The sequence below is a fragment of the Mugil cephalus genome, chromosome 1, assembly GCF_022458985.1.
Source record: "Mugil cephalus isolate CIBA_MC_2020 chromosome 1, CIBA_Mcephalus_1.1, whole genome shotgun sequence".
NCBI lineage: Eukaryota > Metazoa > Chordata > Actinopteri > Mugiliformes > Mugilidae > Mugil > Mugil cephalus.
The window spans coordinates 6,933,152-6,957,380 of NC_061770.1; the positions used below are offsets into that span (position 1 = coordinate 6,933,152).

The 24,229-nt window shown below is 40.0% G+C and overlaps 1 protein-coding gene across 1 annotated transcript in view; it reads left to right on the forward strand.

Moving 5' to 3' along the window:
- Positions 1-403: 403 nt before the first annotated feature.
- Positions 404-24,229, forward strand: part of syt6a (synaptotagmin VIa) — a 67,242-nt gene continuing 43,416 nt past the window's right edge. Inside the window, exon 1 of the mRNA XM_047594537.1 lies at positions 404-645. Coding sequence (XP_047450493.1) covers positions 489-645 — 157 coding nt within the window. The 5' untranslated portion in view covers positions 404-488. The remainder of the gene's footprint in view (positions 646-24,229) is intronic.

The following is a 24,229-nucleotide window of genomic DNA, read 5'->3' on the forward strand; positions in this document are numbered from 1 at the left end:
TTGGTTCATTTGTCCTGCTTCTTTGGACGTGATGCAATACTTTCGCCCTTATATCACCTGGGGACAAATGTGATTCATTAAGTCTACACACACACACACACAGATGCGGAATATGGAATAGCACAAACATGTTCATGCACTTCACAATACTAGCCCAGCCTACACACACACGCACACATCCCTGTTCGGACAAGCGTGCACCCATCAACACACAAAGAGACTAAAGCACACACACACACACACACACACACACACACACACAAACATGCACACGCTCACTTGAGTGTATTTGTGTGTACACACTGTTGAGAGAGCGTGGAAGAAGGAGAAGAATCAGCCGAGGACGGAGACAAGTTGCATCTATCTTGTGCATGCTAGGCTGCTGCTGCTGTTGCTGCTGCTGCGTGTCTGTGTGTGTGTGTGTGTAAGTGTGTGGGTGTGTTAGTCCCCTTGGATGAGCACACGAGGCTGAGGATGCAGCTGGGAGCATGAGTTCTGACCGAGAGGAGAATGACATGGTCTGTCAGAAAGCTGTGACCCTAATTGTTGACCTTTGCCTGCACAACAGCACACTGTTGGACGAGGACACCTGTCAGGATTTCCTCTTCCTACTGTCCAGCTACAGCTCTGATCACAAAGAACAGGGTAAGTAATTAACTCCTGATCTATAATGGGTGTAAGGCAGAAGCCCTCCTGATGTGCTTCGGAAGGCATATTTGTTCCTCACTAAAAGAAGCTAATTGTAAAGGATTTTGCTTGTGAATGCTTATCTTGATTGTGGAAGTTCCATTCTGCCTTTTTTGTGTGTGTGTGATTGAATACATGGTTGTCTTGCCTCTTTTCTTTATTTAATCACATGTACAATCACATGATTGCTTTGACTGAACACTCAAATCCATTAATGGGACCTTAATGACCCCCAGGGCAACAGGGAGTAATAGGTGAATAAGACAAACACACACTGACTGCCCAGTTTGCTCCAGAGAGCAGAGCTTGCGTACTGTTAATAGATAAGCCTTAAGGCTGACTAATGCCAGCTGATGCCGTCCTGACCGCTCAGCCTTACAAAGAAAAAAATAAGCTTTTCAGGAATGCATGTTCTCCGCCTGCGTTTGTAACAAATACAAACACATGTACTGATGCAGCGAGTGAGGTGGTGTGTTTAATCAGCACAGAAAAGTTTCAGCATCCTGAAAGGGATGTGTGACTTATTCATGAGAGCTGATTTACACATCTGTTGCAGCCCTGTGCATCTGTTGCTTTGGCACTTGTGGTGGGCTTCACCCTCTCTTAAAGGAATAATCCCTCTCCTCAAAAGCATTATAAATTCAGCAGCACTACTACAGACCGTGTGTCTCTTTGTGTGATGAATTTTAACCATTTAATCCAGCGCATATAGGCTCAGTTTACTAGAAGCAGAGGAAAGTTAATGTGAAGTTAAGATGCCGATATAGGTGCATAGATAAATTTAGAATGGCAGGCTCTCTCTGTGATGATTTGTAGATAGCAGATAAACACGGGTGTCTATAAAAAAAAAGAGAGAGAGAGAGACGTCGGGGTATATAATTCTATACCAATTATTTTGTGATATGCTACCTTACTAGTTACCTAATCCATTGGATTTTTTATCTCTTGTACAACAAAAGACTTTGTGGCTGATTTTGAGGCTGTGTGTTTGACAGAAAAAGCTTTAGCTTTGTCAGCAGGTGCACGGCAAAGAGGAAATATTATTTGTGGCTCTTTTTTCGAGGGTGGGCTTTTCTGTTCACAGAGTGCATGCCACACCAATCCTGACCAAATCCACTGTCACCTCACATCATCCTCAGCAGACGAATTGAACGTACATCACAGTGCCACTGGCATCCACTACAGAGCTGTGGGGACATTAAATGCCATTGCATGTTATGTGGCCATTGATGCAAATTCCTTCTGCCACATGGAAGCTAAAGACAAGATGCTTCTCATAATGTTGGAGGATGTGTAGGTTGGGGGTTGTAGGAAATGTCTCCTCGCATGTATTTTCTGTGCAACAATGCGTAGATCCCGCAGAGAGCAATATGTGGTTATGTGTTCGGTGAGCATAATGGAGGGTGGAGATGAGGCTGACAGTGAAACAAATGATTTTCTACACACGGAAAAAGGTGTGGACTGAGACTACAGCGTATTAAGCCTTATTCTCTTTAAACGTGTCATAAGCTATTACTCACTGGAAACCGCAGGCTTGCAAGTTATTTGAAAATATTCTTATTACACTGAATCTTGTGGAATGTCCTTACACTTATAACCACCACTGTGGTGAAAACAGAGCTGAGCCCCAAGGCAAAGCGTTTGACTGATAGTCCATCTAAGTTCCTGCCCTCGGCTGTGGTCATGAACTCTGGGATGTCACCGTAGTTAAGGATTGCAGATGCGAGCTGCTGAAATAAAGTTCCACCGTAAGGTGAGTGGATTCGGTCGCAGTAGAGAGTTGTGTCCAAAAATGGCAGCTGCGGTTTCCTGAAGGATCTTTAGGTAGCAGCTTTTTATCTGGTAAATGACACGTGTGCAGCAACCGTCCAAGACAATACCAGACAGTCAAGGTGGCATGCTTGGCTAGGCAAGGTTCAAAAGGTAAATGATGTCACCAAAAAAAGAAGGCAGTCTCCATATTGGTGATATTTTTCGCTTCACTTTCGTTCAGCTGCAGTCAGTGTCTTAACGTACAGAAAAGTTCCAAATGCAACAGCGTTGGTTCATCGTCGTAACTTGGTGAATGAACATTTTCTGTGTGCTTTGTTATAAGTCATGAGAATCATTTTATATGCATCAGGGAAATCAGACTATGCGTTTGAACTTGATGAGTGCAGGCGTCTTGTGTCAGCCACATCGGAACTGAAATGAAGAAATGAAGCTTCTGCACTAAAAAAAAAATAAAAAAATAAGTAGTCTCTTATTTTGGCAGACGGGCTTGACTGAAGAATAGCTGACTTGGTACTGGTAAAAACAAAATAACTAAAGACATCCACAAAAGAAGGATGAAAACTGCAACAATGTCAGAAACTGAGACAAAGACTCCAAAGTATCATATTCAATGGAAACTACTGTTCATGCACGATGTGGACTGAAGTGTACTGAAAAGGTTTTTAACTGCAATGATGTGATTAATGGATGGGTTAACAGCTGTTCCAAGTGCTGTTTTCTGTAAAACATTATTGATATGATTAGTGTGATGATGATGATGATGATGATGATGACGACGATAATGATGGAAACAAATTAGGCTGGTTCCAATAAGCTCCTGAGCACTTCGCTCTTATTTGGAAAGAGCTATGACATCAACATGACTGTGCAGTTTTTGGAATCATTGATTAAATGAAAGACAAATTACGATAAATTATTGCACAAAAGCAAAAGAGTTATCGAATGGCCGACAATAGTAAAAAAGAAAATGGACGGTGAAATCTCCATCTGTCGTGAACATTTTTGGATTTGCAGACACAGCGACTGGTGTGAGTTCGGGGAAGCTTTATGAACTTGTGAAAAAAACGTTGAATAATGTATCAAACACACAGCTTGCTGTAACTCTGATGATGCAACGCAACTCAGCATTCTAGTTGCAGACAAGATCTGTCTAGGTGGCTGTATCTGCACAGACAACATACTACTAATGTTGGATTATTTTACGTTAAATGCCTAGGAACCTGTCATGTGTTGATCTTTAATACAAATTCCTAATATCTGTTTCAGTCATATGTTAGCTTACGTTTGGAGGGCCTTTTTTTTTCTTTTTGTCCCATTTAATGATATTTAAATTTTGGTTTTAATTTTTTCATTTGCCCCATTGTCTTATCTGTGACATTGCAAAAGAGCACATTTGTTTTGCGAACACGCAGCCCTCTTGCTCACAGCAGCAGTCGTTTTATCAGAGCAAATTTCCCACTGAACTCCCCCGCTGTTTGCTGAGTATCCCTCCACTAGTTTCAGACCGATTACGATCAAATAAGAATGACTAATTGGAGAGCTTGGGACGTGAATTCCCTGATCCTGATGGGGCTAACAGATAATAAGCTATTGTTGTTATTGACCAATTTGTTGAGTCTTGAGCTGGCTGATTGTATTCCAATCAAGTCACTGGGCTGAACCCACCTGCTGCAAAAGGCAGCGCATAAATGAGAGCTCGGATCAGCGTCTCACACTGCGCTGAGCGAACATTTCCCACTGATCAGCTGCCTGCCTTAGATATTGATATTCACTCCAGAGCCCTGATACAGGTTACAAAGCATATCCCTTAAGCCTGCGTAGCTCCTAAATGGCTCAGCGCACCTTCCACCCCCTCCTCCAAACACTCACCCTCATTACAAATTCCACTTTCATTATCAGCTGCAGCTTCAGGTGTGTGGGCTTGAATTCACGAGGCTTATTTTTGATTATTTCTCGCACGCCCATCTCATCTTGAGCTTCATCAAACAAGACCTTGGCTGGCAGAGGACATTAGCATCAGACGATCATTCATTTGGTTCCCAATGGTCTGCTCCTCTCTGGTTCGTGGTATTTGCAGGAAAGGATGGTGCATTGCAGGTCCAATCCAAAACAGAAAAACAAGAACATCAAATTAACTGCACTGTGGAGATTAGAACCCCAGGCGAAACCGCTGTGCCTTTCAATAATTCATACCCACTGTCTACTGTCCCGGTATTTTATTGATACAACATTTCACTGTAGACCACAAAAGAGCACTGGAGACCGTCTGTTCCTGTTGTGAGAGATAACACACAGAAAACTGTCTATCTGAGCTGTCAGTAAAAGACCAAACATGAGTCCTCAAAGGCTTGTCCCTTCATTGCTGTAATCATCAGAATAATTAAGCACTTTTTTGTCCCTTTTTTAGAGCATTCAATATTTATTCATCCCTTCTTTACTCCTCAAAGTGTTGACTAGTAACATTAAGGGTCTTTTGTCATCCTGGAGTTAAAATCAAACACACGTCATGGCACTTGTCTCGGGTCAGTGAGTCGGCTCAGTGGGTGGAGGAAATAATGACCAGCCACGTGGAACACATTTTTCATTAAAATGAATGCATTAAAGACAAGACCAGCTTGAATACCAATCAGCTCCTCTGTATAGAAGTCTGTGAACAGCATTTCAAATGCCTTCATCTCCTTCGCTGAAGGTTTTATTTCTGAATCTCAATAGCAAGTGGGACATCCCCTAAGGTGGCAGCTTCAAGTGATGTTGGCTTCTCTCCAGTTACACACCAAGAATTAATTTCTATGAATAAATGAAACACATCCTTCTTACCGGATACTAACACAGGACTGTGCTCTCTACAAGTTCACTCCAAAATAAATTAATGTTATTAATGACAAAATGTTTGGAGGGTGAGTAATTTGGAAAGCTGCTGTGTGCACTCTGGGCAAGGCTTCTGCTGAGCTATTGAGTAGCAACATTGGTTTATTGATTAAAGAATCAGGCCCCAAGTGAGCACAGCACCAAGAGCCTCAAAGGGCAAGGAGAGGTGCAGCACAGCATGAGAAAATAATATTTCTTCTCCTGCTGGCCCCACTGGAGCGTAACATTACAGTACAATTTGGCACATACATGCACCAGATGAATACTAACTTACTTTTTACTACATCTTACTTTGGTTTTCACGTGAAACCAGAGAAGACCACCAAAATCCAGTCACTCCATTTAACAATTATTGCCTGATCTCAGAAAAAGATAAAATCCTGGTTGCGATTTCCAGCCAGCGAGCATTGATTACCTTGCTAGCTATATAAGCTAATGTGACTCGGCACGCTGGCACCTTATCACCAAACAGCAGGCAGGCAGGCACTATTAAACGCTAAATAGTGACCATAGTGGAGCATTTATCAGCTAAAGGCCCAGATAAAAAACAAAATACGGAGCAAAAAGGAGAATTAAATTTGAATTTAAAGTGGGTTCAGCTTAAAAGATGATGACAAGTCAGTGGTGTGGGGGAAAAGGAAATATATTTGGGATGGATTAGGGTCGTGGTGGGGTCGCTCCTGTGCTGTACACTCTGTTTCAGCACAGATGGAAAACAGAAATAGAAGGCTTTCTGGAACCCAGAATTGGGCCCCTGCTCTTGAATTAAAATTGCTGCTTGGAGTGGATGGAGTTTTCCATCACCTTTGTTTTCATTAACGTTGTTCTAACATTTAACATTTCACTGAAGAACAAAATTATGAGACATCTGTTATATATTGGTGGTCTACATATTAGAAAAACTGATTTTTTGATCCAGGCTTTTTATGTTGCAATTTCGATGTCTGTTGCTTCTTCCTTTGACATACCTTATTCTTAGTCTAGCTCATTTTACGATAGTAAGTAGAAAATATTGATCTGTGTCTGTGTTCATGTATCTCTTGTCATGTGACGTCACTCGGGACAATCATTCTTGTTGTGATGATGAATGTCACAAGTTCTTTCTCCTTGTGGCGGGAAGGTCAGCCCGTGATTTCATTTCCATGTAGAGGTTGATCTGGCTATAACTCACTTACTTTGATAGCCCTTAGTGCATTGGCCTTCAGTTGAAGACCAGCTTCTACCAAGCATCATATAACTATGTCAGCATTTATAGTCAGTGTCAAAATTCAATCATGTCATTGGCAGCTCGTGCACAATATTTTATCTCAAGTGTGTATCTGTAATGAGTGTAAGATTCAGCTTTGAATCGGCAGTGGAACCATGGTGTGCTAACCACTGTAGTGTCTAACATCTGCCTGTGATGTTGCAATACCACAAATGGCCGCTAGGGAAACCTGGCATCAGAGTATTGGTGTTAGAAAAGACCCCTTCATGGCCTACGTCACTGTGACGTCACAACATTAGCTGGAGGCAAAACAGTGGGAAGTGTGAGGCAAACACTGTCACTTTCAATCACGAAAATGTCACCTTGCGGTATTTTTGGGGGCCAAAAGTGAAAAAGCAAAAACACAAAGTTTTAAAGCATAACAGGCACTGCCAGTCATTCAACTTTGGTTGAACATGATTAAAAGAAAGGATCGGAGCAAGACAATCATCAACAACGGTCATGTTTGAGGCGCACACTTCATATCAGGTAAGATTAATATGCAATGCATCATCAGTTTCAGCCTGGAAAATGTTAGACTAAATTGTGATTGAAATTACTTTAAGTTAATCATTATTTGGGGGATTCTTGTTAGATGTTAATGCTAACCGCTACGTAACTCAATGTTAGTTGTATGTTTCAGGGGTGTCCAAGCAGAAGTTGTATTTACTCCATTACTCTCCACAGTGTTTCCGTCTAACGATCAGTATGCCTTCGATTTTTCTTTTGTGTAGACGGTCAGTTTCTCAGTTAAGTCCGTGTAAATGTCTGGCCATTGCAGGTAGGAAGTCCTGTCAAATCCATCCAGTGAGTGAAAGTGAAGGGGTCATGAATGTAGTCCCCTCAGTCACACTCTGCTTTTTAAAAGAACCCTCACTGTCTTGGGGAGTAAGTGTATTAGTATATTCTATAAAATATGCATTTTCTTCATCCATTCTTGCTAAAACATGCCATATGCTAACTGGCATTTACAAGCTAACGTGTTTGACATGTTTTGCCTTCAGCTGAGCCCCGCCCCTCAAAAATGTCACGTTGAAATAAATCTTCATACCAGCAGGTGGCAGTAGTTTATATGCATCATTCAAAAGGAGAAACTGGAGGAACTACTGTTCGCTGAGAGGTTAGGAAGCTAGGATGGGTTCGATAACTGGACTATCAGAGGGACTTTTCTGACCGACTTGATCTGCCTATAATCCATCAAGCTGCAGGCATGGTTAGGACTAGTGCCAGTGGTGTAGTATACACTGCCAATGGCTCAACACCAGCCAACAGCCGACCGTCACCTTGCTGCTTTTATTAAACCCTAGCCAGTATCCTTCATTCATTCATTACTCCCTCTATAATGGAGACTGTGAGTGGGAGAATCCAATTATGTGCAGAAACTAAGAGAAGGAGGAGAAAATGTGGTCCTTTTTTCGTTGCCTCATTTGACTCTCACAGTGCTGATGTCAAGCCCTTCTCGTTTCCCTCCTCTTCTCCCAACAAAGCACCAAAACCTCGTCTGTCTTGGAGTTTCACTGGCTGCCTCAGTTCATGTAGCAGTTTTGTCATAATGGCTGTTGAGCTGTCTGTCACGCTCAAAGCCCCAAGCCTCTGGGGCCGACACTCCTGTCACGCTCACAGACAGGGTTGATGGGGTAGAATCTGACGTGGGGCCTACACACTTCATCACACAAATTAATGTTCAGTCTTACAGGGTAACTCAATCACTGAAAGGCTGAACACTAAAAATACTGTATCCTTCCAGGAAAGAACAAAACAGGAGCTGAGATCTTTAAAGACAAACTGTGCTGCTGTTGTTCCACCTTGGAGGGTTTGGTACAAAATGTGCACATTCAAAAACCAAAAACTATTCAGTCATGTGACCAATAAAATCTGAAACCAACATTTTTAACAGCATGCCTGAAGAGATTAATTAATTATCATAAGACTTGCAATAAGGCAGATGATTGACTAACTGTATAACTTTTAATGTGATGTTAATTTAGTTTTTTTTAAATTATGCCTCGTTATTACCCTAGAAAGTAGTTTTATAGTTTAACGATTGTGTACTCTTCTGCATGTAGATCCAGAATAAATTATTGGTTTGGAGTCTATAATAATCAGTGGAGATGACTGCAGCCAAGATATATGTTCCTCGACGACAGCCAGATCAAATGTGCATCAGATCTACACTGTACTACACTGTAGCTCCATATCATATCAAACTAAACCGTGGCCTGATGTGCATCGCCCCAGATGTGTAACTTCATAATGCAGCGATGTAGACAGTAACTCTCTTTTTGCCTCCCTACACATGTACTCAGATGTCTTCTCTCTTATCTGTTTGAACTACTGCTGTCACTACTAATGCTCGAGCAAGGATCTCTTTTCCAGCATTAGTCTCAGTCTTATTGAGACAGTTTTAAGATCTAATCAAGACATTTCATGAGAATAGTCTTATTATCCATTCAGTGATCAACGAGAACAAGAGAAGCCATACATAATTCTGATAGAAGAAATAAAATAAACTACAACATGCTTCAGTATGTTTTTACAATTGTAAATTCTGAACATTTTAAATTCCATACTTCCCCTTGACCTGTTCGTGTCAGTGGTGAGTCTTTGTGTCAGTATTCGCTGACACAGGAGTTTTTGACATATTGTCTCATTTTACAAATCACTCTTTATAACTTTTTAACTGCTGTGGCGGTTTAGGTGACTACGGGTTAATTAAGAGTAGGCCAACTAGACATCGTGAGATTGCGTTGAACAGCTGCATTTTGCTGCTCACCTTAGGCAGCAATACCACCAGTAACCACTAGATGGCTCCCATTTATCAGCTCAGCAACTTTGAATGCAAAGACTAAATGAAAAATAAACTCCTCTCACTTGTCTGATTCTGTTCACCACATTTCATTGGTGCAGCAAATCTAAATTAGAGAGCAGTGGCACTGGGGTTGATAATGTAAAATTAAACAAAACACTTATAATTCAATCATTGAACTAAATATGCATTAAGTGTAATCAGTTTTCAATTTTAATTACATTACTCACTTATTTTTTCTCGTCTCTCTCTCTGTGGAGTAATATGATCTGGAGCTAATCAGGCATGTTCCTGATTAAATCCCTTCCTGTGGAAAGCCAGTGGAACCAGCCGGTTCATAGCGACTTTCCTCAGGAAAGTCTCGATTGCCCCAGTGATTGGAAGAAACGGGATGTGTGATGTTAGCACGTGAGCTCAAGAACTCCTGGGACACACGGAGAATTAAAGTCTCTCTGAACAATCTGCGCCATTTGAAAAGGGATGTTGAAATCTCCCATAAGGTGACGTCCAATGCATGGTGATGCTTGATGCTGCCTGGACCATGTTCACGTGGACAAAATGTCTGTAACAGTCGCTGACAGCTAGCCAAACACTGTGCTTAAACGTGGTGGAGAAATTCCCTCTCTGTCTTGCCTCATCGCTCCATGGGACAAGGCGCCCATGCTGCGACGGTTTGCACAGCTGAAACAACCTGATGTTATCCAGTTCCATTACGAAAATGTCTATGTAAACAGTACTTAAACAAGGTGTCCGACAACAAATGAAAGCTCCATTCTCCAGCCTGACACCAGACAGAACACAGTCTGCGCAACATTTTCTGTCTAAAAAGTGTCTTAGTAGTAACCTACTGAACATTCACATTTAATTTTAAGGGAAAACTATTTCAAACTTAGACCAGGCTGCAAGCACAAGCGTGAGGAACATCTATATACTGTATGGATTGAGCCTTGCTGTGTATAATTACGTGACTTTGCGGCTGTGAAAATTGAATTTATGTGGCTTGAAGGCATCTTCATTAAAGACCACACTAATAATAACAATAATAATCATGTTAAACTTTGATTACTTTAATGACTGTGCTCTCACTTGGTTTCATACTCTATTGTTATTTTTAGCACATCTAATCAAAACAGTTTTCATGCTGTGTGGACGTGCAATTATATGAATTTATGGTGTGTCAGTGTTGGAGCTCCCATGGAGGCCAAATATCAATTAAAGGTGCGTTAAATATTAGAGAGGCGGTAAATGAACTATCAGAAATATTACTTTGTATGTTCATTAATTTTACAAATGACATTCTTACAGTAAAGTATTTAAATAGTACAGGGAAGTACTAAAGAAATAAGGATGTATCTTAATCATACTCTACAGTAAACACCATTACAGTAAATTCAGTAAATTAGGTTATTATAGTATAAATCAGAAGTACTTGAGTGTTTTATTTCACTGCCACAATGTTTTTGCTCTCCTACATGTGTTTTTACATTTTACTACGGTAAATTTATCAAATTCAATGCCAAAACCTTGTGAATTCAAATAATTTTTTTATTTATTTTTTATTTAGAAGTCAAGACAAAGCCAACATTGTGAAGCTGTCACTTTGGATCACTGTGCCAGGATATTTCACTGTTTTCTGAAATTTTAATTAATTAATTAATGTCAGAAAAAAAAAATGAAAATAGTAAAAAAAAAATAAAAACAAAAGACTAAACGTAATATTTGGTGGATTTTGTTACATACCACAGAATCACACAATGACTGCTAAGCTGTTAATTGTGCAGTAAATAAGCACTGGGTTAAATTGCGGCAAGAAGTTTTTTCTTTTTTCCTTTTCAGACAGATGAGACATTTTAGGAAGAAGGAGAGAAAGAAGGTGCAGTCAAAGTGCTTAAAAAAGTGACACAATAGCTTCACTTGTAGCTATTTTTCACCTTTGAGTTCTTTTTTTCAGCAATAATCTTAACACACCATTACTTGTAATAGCACATTTTTACTGTGTGGTACTACTACTACTACTACTTCCACTGTCAAACTTCCCACTTCATGGTCAGTTTGAAAGCTGCTGCCTGTGGAGCTGATTTATACTGAGAGGTGTTTCTAATATTTCATCCGGTGAGAGATTTTAGCAGGCGACTAGGCAAAAACACATCTCTCTGAAAGGGTTTCCAGGTCAGAACACTTGAAGGCTGTGAAGTGTGCGAATGAACAGATTTCTTCACTCCTGTTATACTATTGACACGGTCCATTCCACATTGGACTAGAGGGCCCTGGATAATACCACATGTTTTGGCTCATGGATTTGAGGGAGAAAGAAAAAAATTAGTTTGACATATTTCGTAGAGTTGCTGCTGCGTGCATTAGAACTGAGGTCTTCGTTTCCAGACAGCATGAAATACAGTCAATGAACACTTTGCGCATCTGATCTAAAACAGATTCCTGAATCTCTTACTGCACTTTTCTCTAGTAGCCAGCCCATAATGACTGCTTTAGTTTCTCCTTATTCCTCTTTGACGATGCATGGGTGCATTTTTGTCAGTTGACAAGTCCCTCACTTTACTACAGTGATGTATTACACAGACTATCTGGCCAACAATTTGTGCGACTTCTGGCGGCACCGCCATTACTCTGGTGACAAGTAATAGTGACTTATGTCTACTGCTGCCTGCTAAAAGTGACAGCAGTAAGAGTAGCTGGATTTATAGCAATAGGAATTCACTGACCTGTGGTATTAAGGCCGTGACACACCAAGTCAAGGCGATGAGCGTCCCATGTCCTTGTTTTTTCATCCCACTGTTCTTGGCTTTATTGCTGGTCCGTAAGCTAATCTGAACATTCAAATACACAAACATTTCCCCAGTAACCTGATCATTAACTCTCTGGAGTCGACGGACGCGCCGGTGCGTCCACATCACATGACCAATTTAAGACGACGTAGCAGCAAGACGCAGCATCACTGAATCTCTGTTTCAACTTTTGGCCAGAGATTTGGGACTGTTATATATTATTAATTATTGTGACACCTGATGGTTTTGTAAATGGTTGTACAAAAATGGAAATAGTAATAAATACCTCCATATTTGTCCATAGTTTTTGAAAGTTACACTTTAGATTTGCATTCTAAGTTCTAAAAATTAAACATGTTTGTGGTATTCACAGCAAAACTTTTTAATGTTTTAGTGTAGTTTTAGGTTGAGTGTGTTAATACAGTTTGTCGAAATGAAAAAAGAATTGTAAAATGACACAGGTGAGGATGTGCTGAAAGGCATGACACCAAACAAGACAATGAAAACCATTTGTTAAGATGAAATAGAAAGGCCAAACCAAAGGAGTCAATGACGGCCAGTTATACTCTGGACTCCAGAGGGTTAATACAGAGGCTCGTTCTGTGCAGTAGTTTGTTGCTCTTTTTTTTTTTTTTTTTTAGCCTCCCAGCTAATCGTGGCAAGTTTGTTCCAGCTGGATGTTGGTCTGGTGAATCTGTACCTTCAACTGTCAAGAGACTAATTTTAACAGGAGATTACTGATCAAATTAAGCTAAACCTAACGTTATCAGGATCCACTCATTTTCATCAAAACACCAGATCAGTGGCAGTAATCAGGTCCCCTGGTTTGTCTGAATATAGATAGGTATTATTGGAATGGTGCCGTTATTCTCAGCCGTCATGTTTGACCAGAAGAGGTCCAGACAACAGCCGGCTGTGTGTTGTTTCGTCTGCTGCCTGTGCGCGAAGGATGTGAGCCGCCTTCCTTCTACTAAAACAGCAACCACCTACAGGCTATGACGAGACAATGAGGAAGAGGTCTACTGCATTAAAACTTTACTCACTAATTAGATGGACACTTTGCACGCTAGGAAAGCTAAATTAAATACAAATACCAGCGCTTAAGGGTGCGATAAAGCATGCAACGCGGCACTGATTTATACTGCGATGCCAGCGGTGTACTGAATTTTTATTGTGACATTGATTAAAGATGTTTTTCTTCATTGGTTTTAAGGCTCAGCCAAAGGGGAAGAGCAAACATTTATATATTAGTTAATGATGTAGTAGATTCCCGTTTTAGGTAGTCTTCTGTGTCCGCATATAAATCCCGTTCGTGAGCTGCCAGAAAATGTGTTACTCACAGTCCACCTAGAACATATGGTGCCTTAGGCCCTCCATCAGTTCAGACTCTATCTTTCCCATTTCCTGGAATCTTTGCTGCTTCCTATATTTTGTGTTTTCAGTTATACTGCCATTAACAATCCCCCGAGGAAACATGACCCACAAGAAGTACAATCAGGGAGATGGGGGAAGGACAAATTGAATAACAACCTCATGACAAAAGACTAGGAGGCACAGAAAAGTGCGTCAACGTGTGTGTCCGTTTGTGAGCACGTCAACATGTGCATGTATCTTCTGTTTTCTTTAATGCGGGTGAGCAGGGTCACGCAGCCGGCAGAACACCGGGCCGATCGGGTTTCATTAAAACTAAAGACAGAATTAGATTTTTCTCTTGCTTTGCGCAGAACAGGGAAATAGAGGAGCAATTTGAGGTTTGTTGTGACATTTCATCCTGTGATTATATTAGCGCCCTCTGCAAAGCAGCCGCTGCCCTGGTCCGAAATGATGTTACCTAATCTGACAAGAATTGATGGGGTGACCTTACAGCTTGTCCACTGGTGGAAAACGGCTCAGTGGTTTCGCTGTGACACACTGGATATGTGAAAACAGCTGTTGCTTTTTCATCATTTGCGTAACATCAGTGTAATACCTCCCAAACTTACAGAAAACACTGCCTCATATAGAATACTCAGCGAAATACGCGGCAGATTGTATTTTTGATGTGCAGCTCGACAACAAGTAGATACATCATCACCTTTTACACACACACACACAGTCAGGGAGCAATGTTCCATTATTCATCAATGCATGCATCTCCATTAAATTAGCATTTTTCATTTATCTGTTAGATGCTGTAATAAATATCCACATATAGACAGTGCTCCGCTTCAGAATTACTAGAACTCCATTAATTCTGGGGCAGACGCGCACGTTTCGACCAGAACACAATGTGACAACAAATGGGAGGGACCAAAGTAAATTACTCTGACAGATTTCCAGGCAGAGTTACATTTAAAAAAGTTTCTTCCAAGACATATAAAAAGTTAAATTACAGCAAACCGTCAGAAGGCGATAAACTGTGACACATTTGATTTACAATCCACCGACGAGACAAAGAAATGGCAGCAGACAAAAGCATCAGATCTGTGTGAAGAGTTGAAGAGACTGTGACATTTATTTAATATGTTCCTCTAAATTGTTTTCCATTATTTTGGACGGGTGCACTTTTATTTTATTGATGTACTAAGGAGAACTGCATTCAGCCATTTCATGCTGCAGTTTGTTACAATCTATCGGAGGTCAGGAATAGAAGTAGAAATAATATATTATTTATTCTTCTGTGCTTTTTTTGCAGCCCGCTACATCCAACAGCGTGTGAGTAACATGCCAGTCGTGTCTGGTAATATCTGTAGACATTTTTGACTTGGCGTGTTCTTAACATCCAGTAGTCTCAATTAAGGACCGCCTACACCTGTCCTTGGCTTTGACTCCAACCACCTTGCTTTTTGATGCCACTTAAATGTGATGTGAAATGTTTAAAACTGGCTGCCATGACAAGCAAATATAGCTGAATTCATAGGGTTTTTTCTGTAGATTCTTGCCTGCTTTGCCCAGGAGGAGGAGTGTTACCGTTTCTGGTTTGTTTTAATGAGGTTGGAAGTAGCGTTAAGTTGTCCAAGCCAAATTACTTTCTTATTACCTCCAAATATGAAATAAAACATTTAATCACAATGAAATGTGATCAGTACACAATTTAAAGCTGAAATAAGATATTGGATAATTGTGCATATTTCATTTGTTAGAGGCAATGTGAATCGAACGCTAAACTCAGTGGTAAAATTTCCTCACAGCCAAGCTGTAACATCTCCGGGGAAGATGAAGTCAGTGCAAAAGTGTGAAAAAACTGAAGTTCACTTGACGCCGGTTCCAAAAGTGAATCAATCACCAGAAACCTGGACATGAAATGGTTCAACTTTAGACTTAAAATAAGGGCATGCCACCTTGAGTGATAGGTGTGTGCCCTAACATTTTGCTTCCTTTCTGCATTCATGTCACCCTCCCGCCTCAGTTCTACTCACGCTCCACTTCCTTGACTGTTTTGAAACAGCTGGGAGTTAGGCAGTGCCAAGATGGTGGCGGCCGGAGCCAGCGCACTGGGCTTCACAACAGCTCTTCAGGAAACATATGGCTCTGGGTTAACAGGGTTAACTGTTATTGGAGGCCGCTCACTGGCGAATTAATATCAGCAAACAAGCAACAGAACAGGAAACAGAAACAATTTGCATTCTATATTCTGAACAAAAAATAAAATTGAGATTAATCAAAAAAGAAAAACAAAAAAAACTTTAAATATATTCACTATAATTAAGCCACGATTATACGTCTGTTAGGTTCCACAAAAGTCAACTACCTGACTGGCATTTAGGATCACCAGCTAAACTGTAATCATAATACTGATCCTTTTCATTTACATGCTCATTAGGATTATGTGCTGGTCGACAGAGCGCTGTGATGTCTGTATTAGATTGTTACCTGTGTGACATTCACATTATAACAGGTGCCGTGAACGGTACAGGAATGAGACACCCCAATTTACAAGCTATCAGCGATGACCCGGAGGTCACTTAGGGAGAGCTCTCTATGTAAATAAGTTTTACAGATGGCAACTCATCCCCTGGTAGACCACAGCTCCCCTCTTTGACAAGCTAATCCTCAGCCAAGCGTGTAATTAAGGACAGAGCTGAATATGCTGGGATGGCATCGCGCGCAAGTGACATGACAGCGAAGCAGCGGTCTAATCACCTGTCGCTGACCAAACACAGTCACGAAGGCATTCGATGTGCCAGGTGTGGAAGAAGGCAGGGAAGAGGAGCGTCACTGAGTGATGAATACAAAATCATTATCTAATTTTACCTTTGACGGGATGTTTCATCTGCATAAGGCTGCGACAAACCACCGATGTGTCTTTTATTATGCTGCTTTAAGGCTGAGGGTGGGGGGGGGGGGGTTTGGTGTTTGGTGCCTCAGGCATAAGGCATCCTTTACACAGTGCAGGATCCATATCATAATCACTTCACTGCAGCAGAAACATACCTGAGGGTTTGTTCCAGAGAGTCTAGTCAGCACTCCTTTTACTCATACATTATCATATTAAACCAAGCAGCTTCCTGTTTGCCTTGTTGTGTGGCTTATCAGTCAAACCCAGGCAAATGAAATATAGTTAAATAGACAGTTTCTGTTTCTCAGTGTGCCCATTTTACGCTCACTAGTTATTTCTTTAGATGAATAATGATTTAATGAAATATAGTAAAACACAGATAGACACATTTAAAAATATTGAATTTCTACCTGTAAATGCAGCACTGCCGCAAGCAATTATTTTCTTTACAAACTGCTCTTTAGATTATTCTCTGGATTAATTCTTTATTTTTTGAAATGTCAAGAAGACTAAAAAAAAAAATAAAAAATAAAATACGAAGTCCATTCCAGCTACACTGTATCCAAGGTAACATCGTCTAGTGTCTCCTTTTTGTTTGAATAGGAAATATTTCACTTATTATCACAAACGACAGAAAGAAGCAACAAATCTGTGGAACTTTTAATTAAAATGCTGTCGCTGATGAATTTAATTTTCATCAGTCCATTTGCCTCTTATGCAGAGAACACATCTTTTAACATTATAGAACATATTATGTATAATATTAAACATGTTATGCTCTTAGGAATGAAAATATGTTTCTAAAATATGTTTTTATAAAAGCAAATTTAAATACAGTCTGAAATATAAAACCCTGAAACATAACATACAATTGAACTAAATATCTTCACATGCAGAGTTTCACAGTAGGGCAGGAATAAAAGTATTTATTTATTTTGCAATCAGTATATCTGTCAATTATCTGTTTTGATTTATCTATTGAGAATGATCTGATTAGTCAGAGATGGATCTTTTGGTTTATTTACTAGTAAATCACTTATACCAATAAACTTTTGGAACATTTGTTAATTTTAGCATAAAAACTTATGAATGAAGAAATCATTTCAAAAGTAAATTTTTTACCAACTGGTACCATTTACCAGAAGTTCAGATTTATTCAGTGTAGGCCTGATTGAAAAAAGATGTAACATGTACTGTAGTATATGTATGTATGTAGCAAGTATGCATAATGTTGATTTAACTCTAGTGGCCTGTGCTGATTTTAACTGGAAATGCAGATTTATTATTTATCTGTAAAAGGTTGCTTACTCCGACTTACTCCGAGTGTAACGTTAATGGAACGTCGTTCAGTTTTATAGGTCTACGTGTGCAGAAACAAACTGCTTACTGGCCAATAGCACAGGTATTCTAGAGAGACTGAGTTGACTTGATGTCTCGACCACACCACCCACCACAACCACTCACTGTAATAGTTCAAATACTGATGTTACTGTCTGGTTCTGTCTCGAGCCCGGAGGATCTTCTCTGTTGAGATGTTCACGTCTAGCATTCGTGCTGCTGTTGTGAGCCGACCTGTTTTCACAAAGCGTGAAACTAATTGGGTCTGGTGATCGGATCCGGACATAATGTGAATATGAGCATGAGTATTTGTGTCAGTGTAGTCCAGAGAAATCTACAAATTTAAAGGCTCACCACGTCATCACTGCACCATTACATTTGAATAAGATGACGCACGCCTCACACATTACATCTTGAGAACAGTTGTTTACTGCACAGTATATAAAGATGAGCCCTCTCAAGGGGACAGTTTATATTATTCAAAAACAGAATAAAAAAAAGGAGGTGTTTGACTTTTTTGTTAGGATTTGCTTCGTGAGCCAGCCTTGGTTTGCTCTATTATTCTGCATATTACAGCAAATCTATTGAATCCTCTCAAACTTTGATTATTTGTTCACTTCATTCGAGTTGTTTTTCTCTTCCAACAAGAGCACAATGTCCTGATTATGTTATACCGATCAATGATCTAACTCAGCTAAATATCTGGATGTCAGAAATTTTGTTGGTCTTGCAGTTTCACGGCCTCATTTCCCACAACTCAGCATGATAAAACAAGCACGTTATCTCAGTGTGCTAAGCTGCGGCCATCTTGATGGTGTAGCATGTTATTAAATTTCCAGCTGACAAACCTTCACACGTGAATGGGGCAAACCTGCTCTGTAATACTGTGGAAGGCATCAATGTGCCAGAAAGTGTGTAATCTGCTGGAAATCAACGCTATGATCGGACCATCATGAAACAAATGGTCTGACTGTGAAGGATTAATGGCTGATTGAAACTGTGCACAATTCAGGTTTGGTTAAGGGGTTTGACAAAGTTTTTTCTAGGAGCTCTGTTCAGCTGACAGTGACTGAATCGCCTCTTCAAGGATACTGTTCACGTAAATTCACTGTGGGTCCTCCGCACCATAAAAATACCCTTCAAGGAGAGTGTGTTCTGCATACCAACAGGTATTCTACATGATAATGAGTCCTCAGCAAACTATACATTGCAAATATAATACATTCATTGAAAGGGGTTCTTATAGGCGCGGCCAACTTCTGTGGCATTTGGCCAAGACTGAGGAGAGAATGTGTCGGTGTTGGAGAGCTGCCACGCATTCAGAGTGGAGCAGCTCCGTCTCAGAGAGGAAATGGAAACGCTCTCCATGGACTGCTCAAACCACTAGAAGGAGAAATCCTGTAATATCCGGCCTCTGCCTGACTTGATCAGGAACTGATATGTCTCTGTGAGCCTCTGCAGAGAGCTCATGTATTTAAGTTTTAATAGTATTTATTGGTAATTATAATAGAAATGGTTCCTTGATTTCACAAAGAGACAGACACAAGCTAGCCCTAACCCATAAATAGTTGACTTTGCTGAATTGCAAGATTTTTATGAACTAACCAAACTAACCGAGCTAATCCATGGTTTATACGAACCACAGCGATGGTGTATTGCTTTAGTATTTTCTGTCTGCTTCTCCATCTGCGCAATTTTTAAATTGACTGTTTTGGATCGATAAAGATGGACCACGCTGAAAAAAGATTGACTGAGGAGGTTTGAAGGGCCAATTATTCAAAGCTGACTTGGTTTAAAATAAGCAGTGCTCAATGGATACATACCAAAAAATAAATATATGCGTCCTCCAAAAGTAAACATCCTGTTGTTTCATCCCTGCAGAAAACATGGAAATCAAGAGGAATGTAAAGTCACTTTGATCCATTTTTTACACTTTTGTTTGCATGGATGTTTTCAAAAGGAGATTAAACTAGTATTTTCTGCCCTTTAAAGTTTTACGAGATGTCCAGGAAAGTGTTCTGCCCTGTGAGAGCTTTATAGAGTACTGTGGTTTGTGTGGCTGTTTGTTTGGAGCCAGTTTAATGATGGGCATAACGTTTGGTTTTCAGCACCTGTACACGCCGGCTGCATTTTTGTCTAAAATGGAGCTTAGGGGATCAAATGGATCCTCTAAACACGGCACTGCTTTGTCCTTTGTATCTACTTCATGTATAAAAACAGATTTGTATTAATATACAGTATATGAAGATGGTCACAGGCAGTAGCATCATGCATCATGTTATTTATTGGAAAGTTGTGTTGCCTCAGGTTACACTGAGGTTTCGAAGACTTCCAGGTAGATCAGTGGTTACCTTTAAAACCCTGTAATCTTTGATTTGTGGCCCTGAGGACATCAAACAGCAAACTGTGCCGTGTTTTATAACCATGACATCCATGAGTCCAATCTGTGATTAAGTGAGGGTATACTAAGCCTAAGGTCAGAAGAACATTTTCAAAACATTCATTATAAGTATTACTTAAAACACACACACACATTTTATACAGAACCAAAACGTCTAAAATCCTACATAAATATTGATTCCATGGATAAATGCATATTCTATTAAATTCACCAAAATGTTGTTAGAAAAAATTATGGGCACTATGTAATTGATATTTCTGGGTTTGTAAACAATTTTTTGAGGGGTGGGGCTTAACTGGATGCAAAACATCTCAACACTATAGCTTGTAAACCGCGGTTAGCATATTTCAATGGACTGTTCGGCACGAATGGACAAGGAAAACACATCATTTAGAGAACATATTAATACACTAACTCTCGTATTATTTTAAGAAAAGACTTTCAGTTGACTGATGTGACTACATTCACCAACCCCTACACTCTCACTCACTGGATGGTCAATTTGACCAAATGAGGACACAGAGGGGACGAAGTCTGGTCTGTCTTTATCAAGCGAAGTCTCTCCAACAACGATATTACAAGAAGTAAGTGGAACCACTGTGGAGGGTAATGTAGTAAATGCAACTTCTGCTTGCACACTGCTGAAACATATAACTAACGTTGCGTTACCTAGCGGTTAGCATTAACATGTAACAAGAATCCCCCAAATAAAGATCAACTTAATGGTCATTATTTAATCTAACCCAAATGTTATCAAGGCTGAAACTGATGATGCATTACATATTAATCTTATCTGATATGAAGGCGCATTGTTGATTGCCTCACTCCAGTCTTTTCTTTTAATCGCTAAAGCCAAACCAAAGTTGTCTAGGACTGGCAGTGGCTGGTATGTAATAAAACTTCAAGTTAGTGTTTTTGATTTTTGGGTTTTAGCACCAAAAATACAGCAAGACAACATTTTCACGGTTGAAAGTGACAGTGTTCGCCTCAAGCTTCCTTCTGTTTTGCCTCTAGCTAACATTGTGACTTCACAGTGATGTAGGCTATGAAGGGGTCTATTTTGTCACCTTGAGTCAATTTCCTCTGCTTAATTGACTTAACATTTATTCATCATTGCTTTTCGTTTGTTTTTATTTTCCCTTTGACTATTTACTTCCCCAAACATGTATATTTCTATATACAATTATTAATGCTCTTCTACTTTGTCATGCATCAATGAAAACAAAAAACACTGTCTCCAGTTAGGAGATGTGTTGGTGTATCATGTGATAAAATAAATGCATCTTTGTGAAAACAGAACCATAGACAGAAGGGATTTCCCTCATTAAACCCATAGAAGATATTTTTCCACTTCTGAACGTGCTCTCTTGCCTTCTCTCCGCTCTGCCCTTCACCTCTTGAGTCCAGCCCCTCTGAAATCTCTCATTTAACCTTCCTCCCATCTACTCTAAGTTTGACGCCCAATTTCAGGTTATCCCTGCTGATGCGTGGAAGGATTTCAGGGGGCTGTATTAAAGCTCTTCAGGTGAATAGCAGGGTGGATTGTGATTTCATTTCATTCTTGAGGCATCAGCCCCAAAGGGACACAGCACCTCCAGCCTGAGGCCACTTCCCTTTGAACCTGACTTTGATTTTCTCACTGGGCTGCTGGCCATAAGCAGATCCTGTGTGTTGTTGAGACTCTTGATTTATGGCTCGTTGGAAAGATAAATTGTGCCGAGTGCACCTTTAACGAGGATTGACTTTCCTGTATATGCCTGAGCAATTTCCGAAGTTATGTACCGTATGTACTGAAGCCACTGCTTCCTTCACATCCATGTCAAGCAGGAGGACAGTAGTAAACAGTTAAAACAAAAGCACTGCAGCTTCAAGTTTTGCAGAACTCTTACAGACTCATATGTCAAAAAACAGGCAAATCCAAATTTATATATTTAGCATTTGAAACTACTCAATGTAGGATCAGTCTACGAGATCTGTCTGCTTTGCAAACATGGATTAAAGGCTCTAGTGTTGTTGAGCAGTCCCACATTGAACACAGATTAGGCTGTGTGAGTGCATTTAAAGTGCTGACAGACATTTGATAATTTAGTGTCAAAGAATCTCAGAGAGGTAAGAAATAAGCTGTAAGGAGGCAAGTTATTGGACCCATCAAATCACTTCTCTTTCATTCCCTTTAAAAAGAAGAGCACACTGTGCTATGACACATGACATTTTCGGTATGAGGCAATAAGCCACAGGAGCTTCCCCCAAGAGAATATTTTGGCTATATCCTTGTGTGAGAGGAAGGGGATTGAGTTAAAAATCTGAAGCCAAACCAGTCAGAAAGGAGAACACAGTATTTCTGTTCCTGGAAGAAAATAAAAACATTAACCATGTATTGTGTACCAACTGTACAATAATATTAAGCAAGTTAAACATAAAAATAAATAAATTAAACTGAAAAGTAGAGTCTTATGGTTCTTCACCATCTACATTACAATGACAGGACACTGCTGTAAAACTACTGGTCCTCCAACCTTATATGCCATTTATTCACCCCACCCTACCATTTCCATGTAGTTTTATTTCATATGATACCAATGGTGAGTGAAGGGCATACTATTTTCAGTGATATATTAGAGTATGCAAGCATAAATATTCCAGCAGGGAGGGCAACATCACATGGAAGCCAGTGATCATGGCAGCACTTGCATGAACTCAGTAATTCTTCAATTCAAGTGTAAGGGTGCATCTCGCTAGTTATTATATTATCACATATTCCTTTGAGTTTTGAAACTCTGTCGTATATTGTAGACACCTATAGCGGTGAGCTGGTTGGACAACAATGGTTACAAGGAGGCTCTCATGGAGTGATATGTACATGTGAGCAGCACATCTGAAAACATACATATTACTATATTACCATTTATTCAAACAATATGTGCAACAACTCGAAGTTCTAATGTTTTGTTGAACGACCTATCAACCCAGACCTCCTCTCTATATAACACAACATCATCTGATTTCCTTTGCTCCTACTACCATTAATGACAAAACTTTGTTGCAAATTTGAAAGTCAGCAAGAGACAAAGTTTCAGTTGTACCATTTGTTAAACTATGATCATCTTCTAAATTGGGCAAACGGGTTGCAAGTTTGGAGAACTGACCCAGAAAAGCCGTCAAGGGAAGAGCTGGAAACATCGTGACAAACATCATGGGAGCAACGACGATCAAAGCCGAGGTCATAAAACTGTTCATGAAGTGATGTCCTTATCTGTTATTAGACTGATGTCAAAAAAAAAAGTGAAAGAAGCCATTGGTAGAGAACCTTTCTTCCTGCCTTGTCACTTAACCGAGTGTTTAATAGCAGATAAGATCGACTTCCATGCACACAGGTCACTGCCAAGCCACTAGTTTTCCACATAACGCCCTACATTTAAGCGCATCATCAGGGAAATCTGTCCATCTGTCAGTCAGCTGTCTTTCTGCAAATAGCCTCATGCAGTTTCAGTTAGTCAGTTGGAAGAAGAATTCAGATCCTGTACTTCAGTAAAAGTGCAGCTCTTGTACTCAAACTACCTATTAGTGTTACTAATAGTAGAAATATTACCAGCATTATGTACTAAAAATAAAACTGACTTTATAGAAATAGGTGTGTCAATGTATAAACACACTGCTTTTAGTTTTAAGCTAGTTTTAACCATATTACATATAGACTTAGGCTTCGACAGACTTTAATGATCCACAAGGGAAATTACTTTGTCAACCATGGGTGGTTTTTCCATTGGGACGATACCAAAGGGAGAAAGAATTTTTTTCTCCTACATTCAACACAGTGTTTGGCTACCTGTCAATGGCTGTCACTGGTCAAAGCTGTTCACATGTTCGTAAGTGATGTCTAATAAGCGTAATGCTGGTGATTTCAGATTGGCTGCAAATTAGCCCTGGTCATTCTCAAAGACCTTCATATTGCACTTTTCCCCCAAACTACAGATACTACTGTGCAATCTGAATGGGTTGTGGGAAAGCTTGTCGTGCTTTCATTTTTCGTAACCTCTCTTTTTTGCTTGCTGATGCAAACAGTGACTAC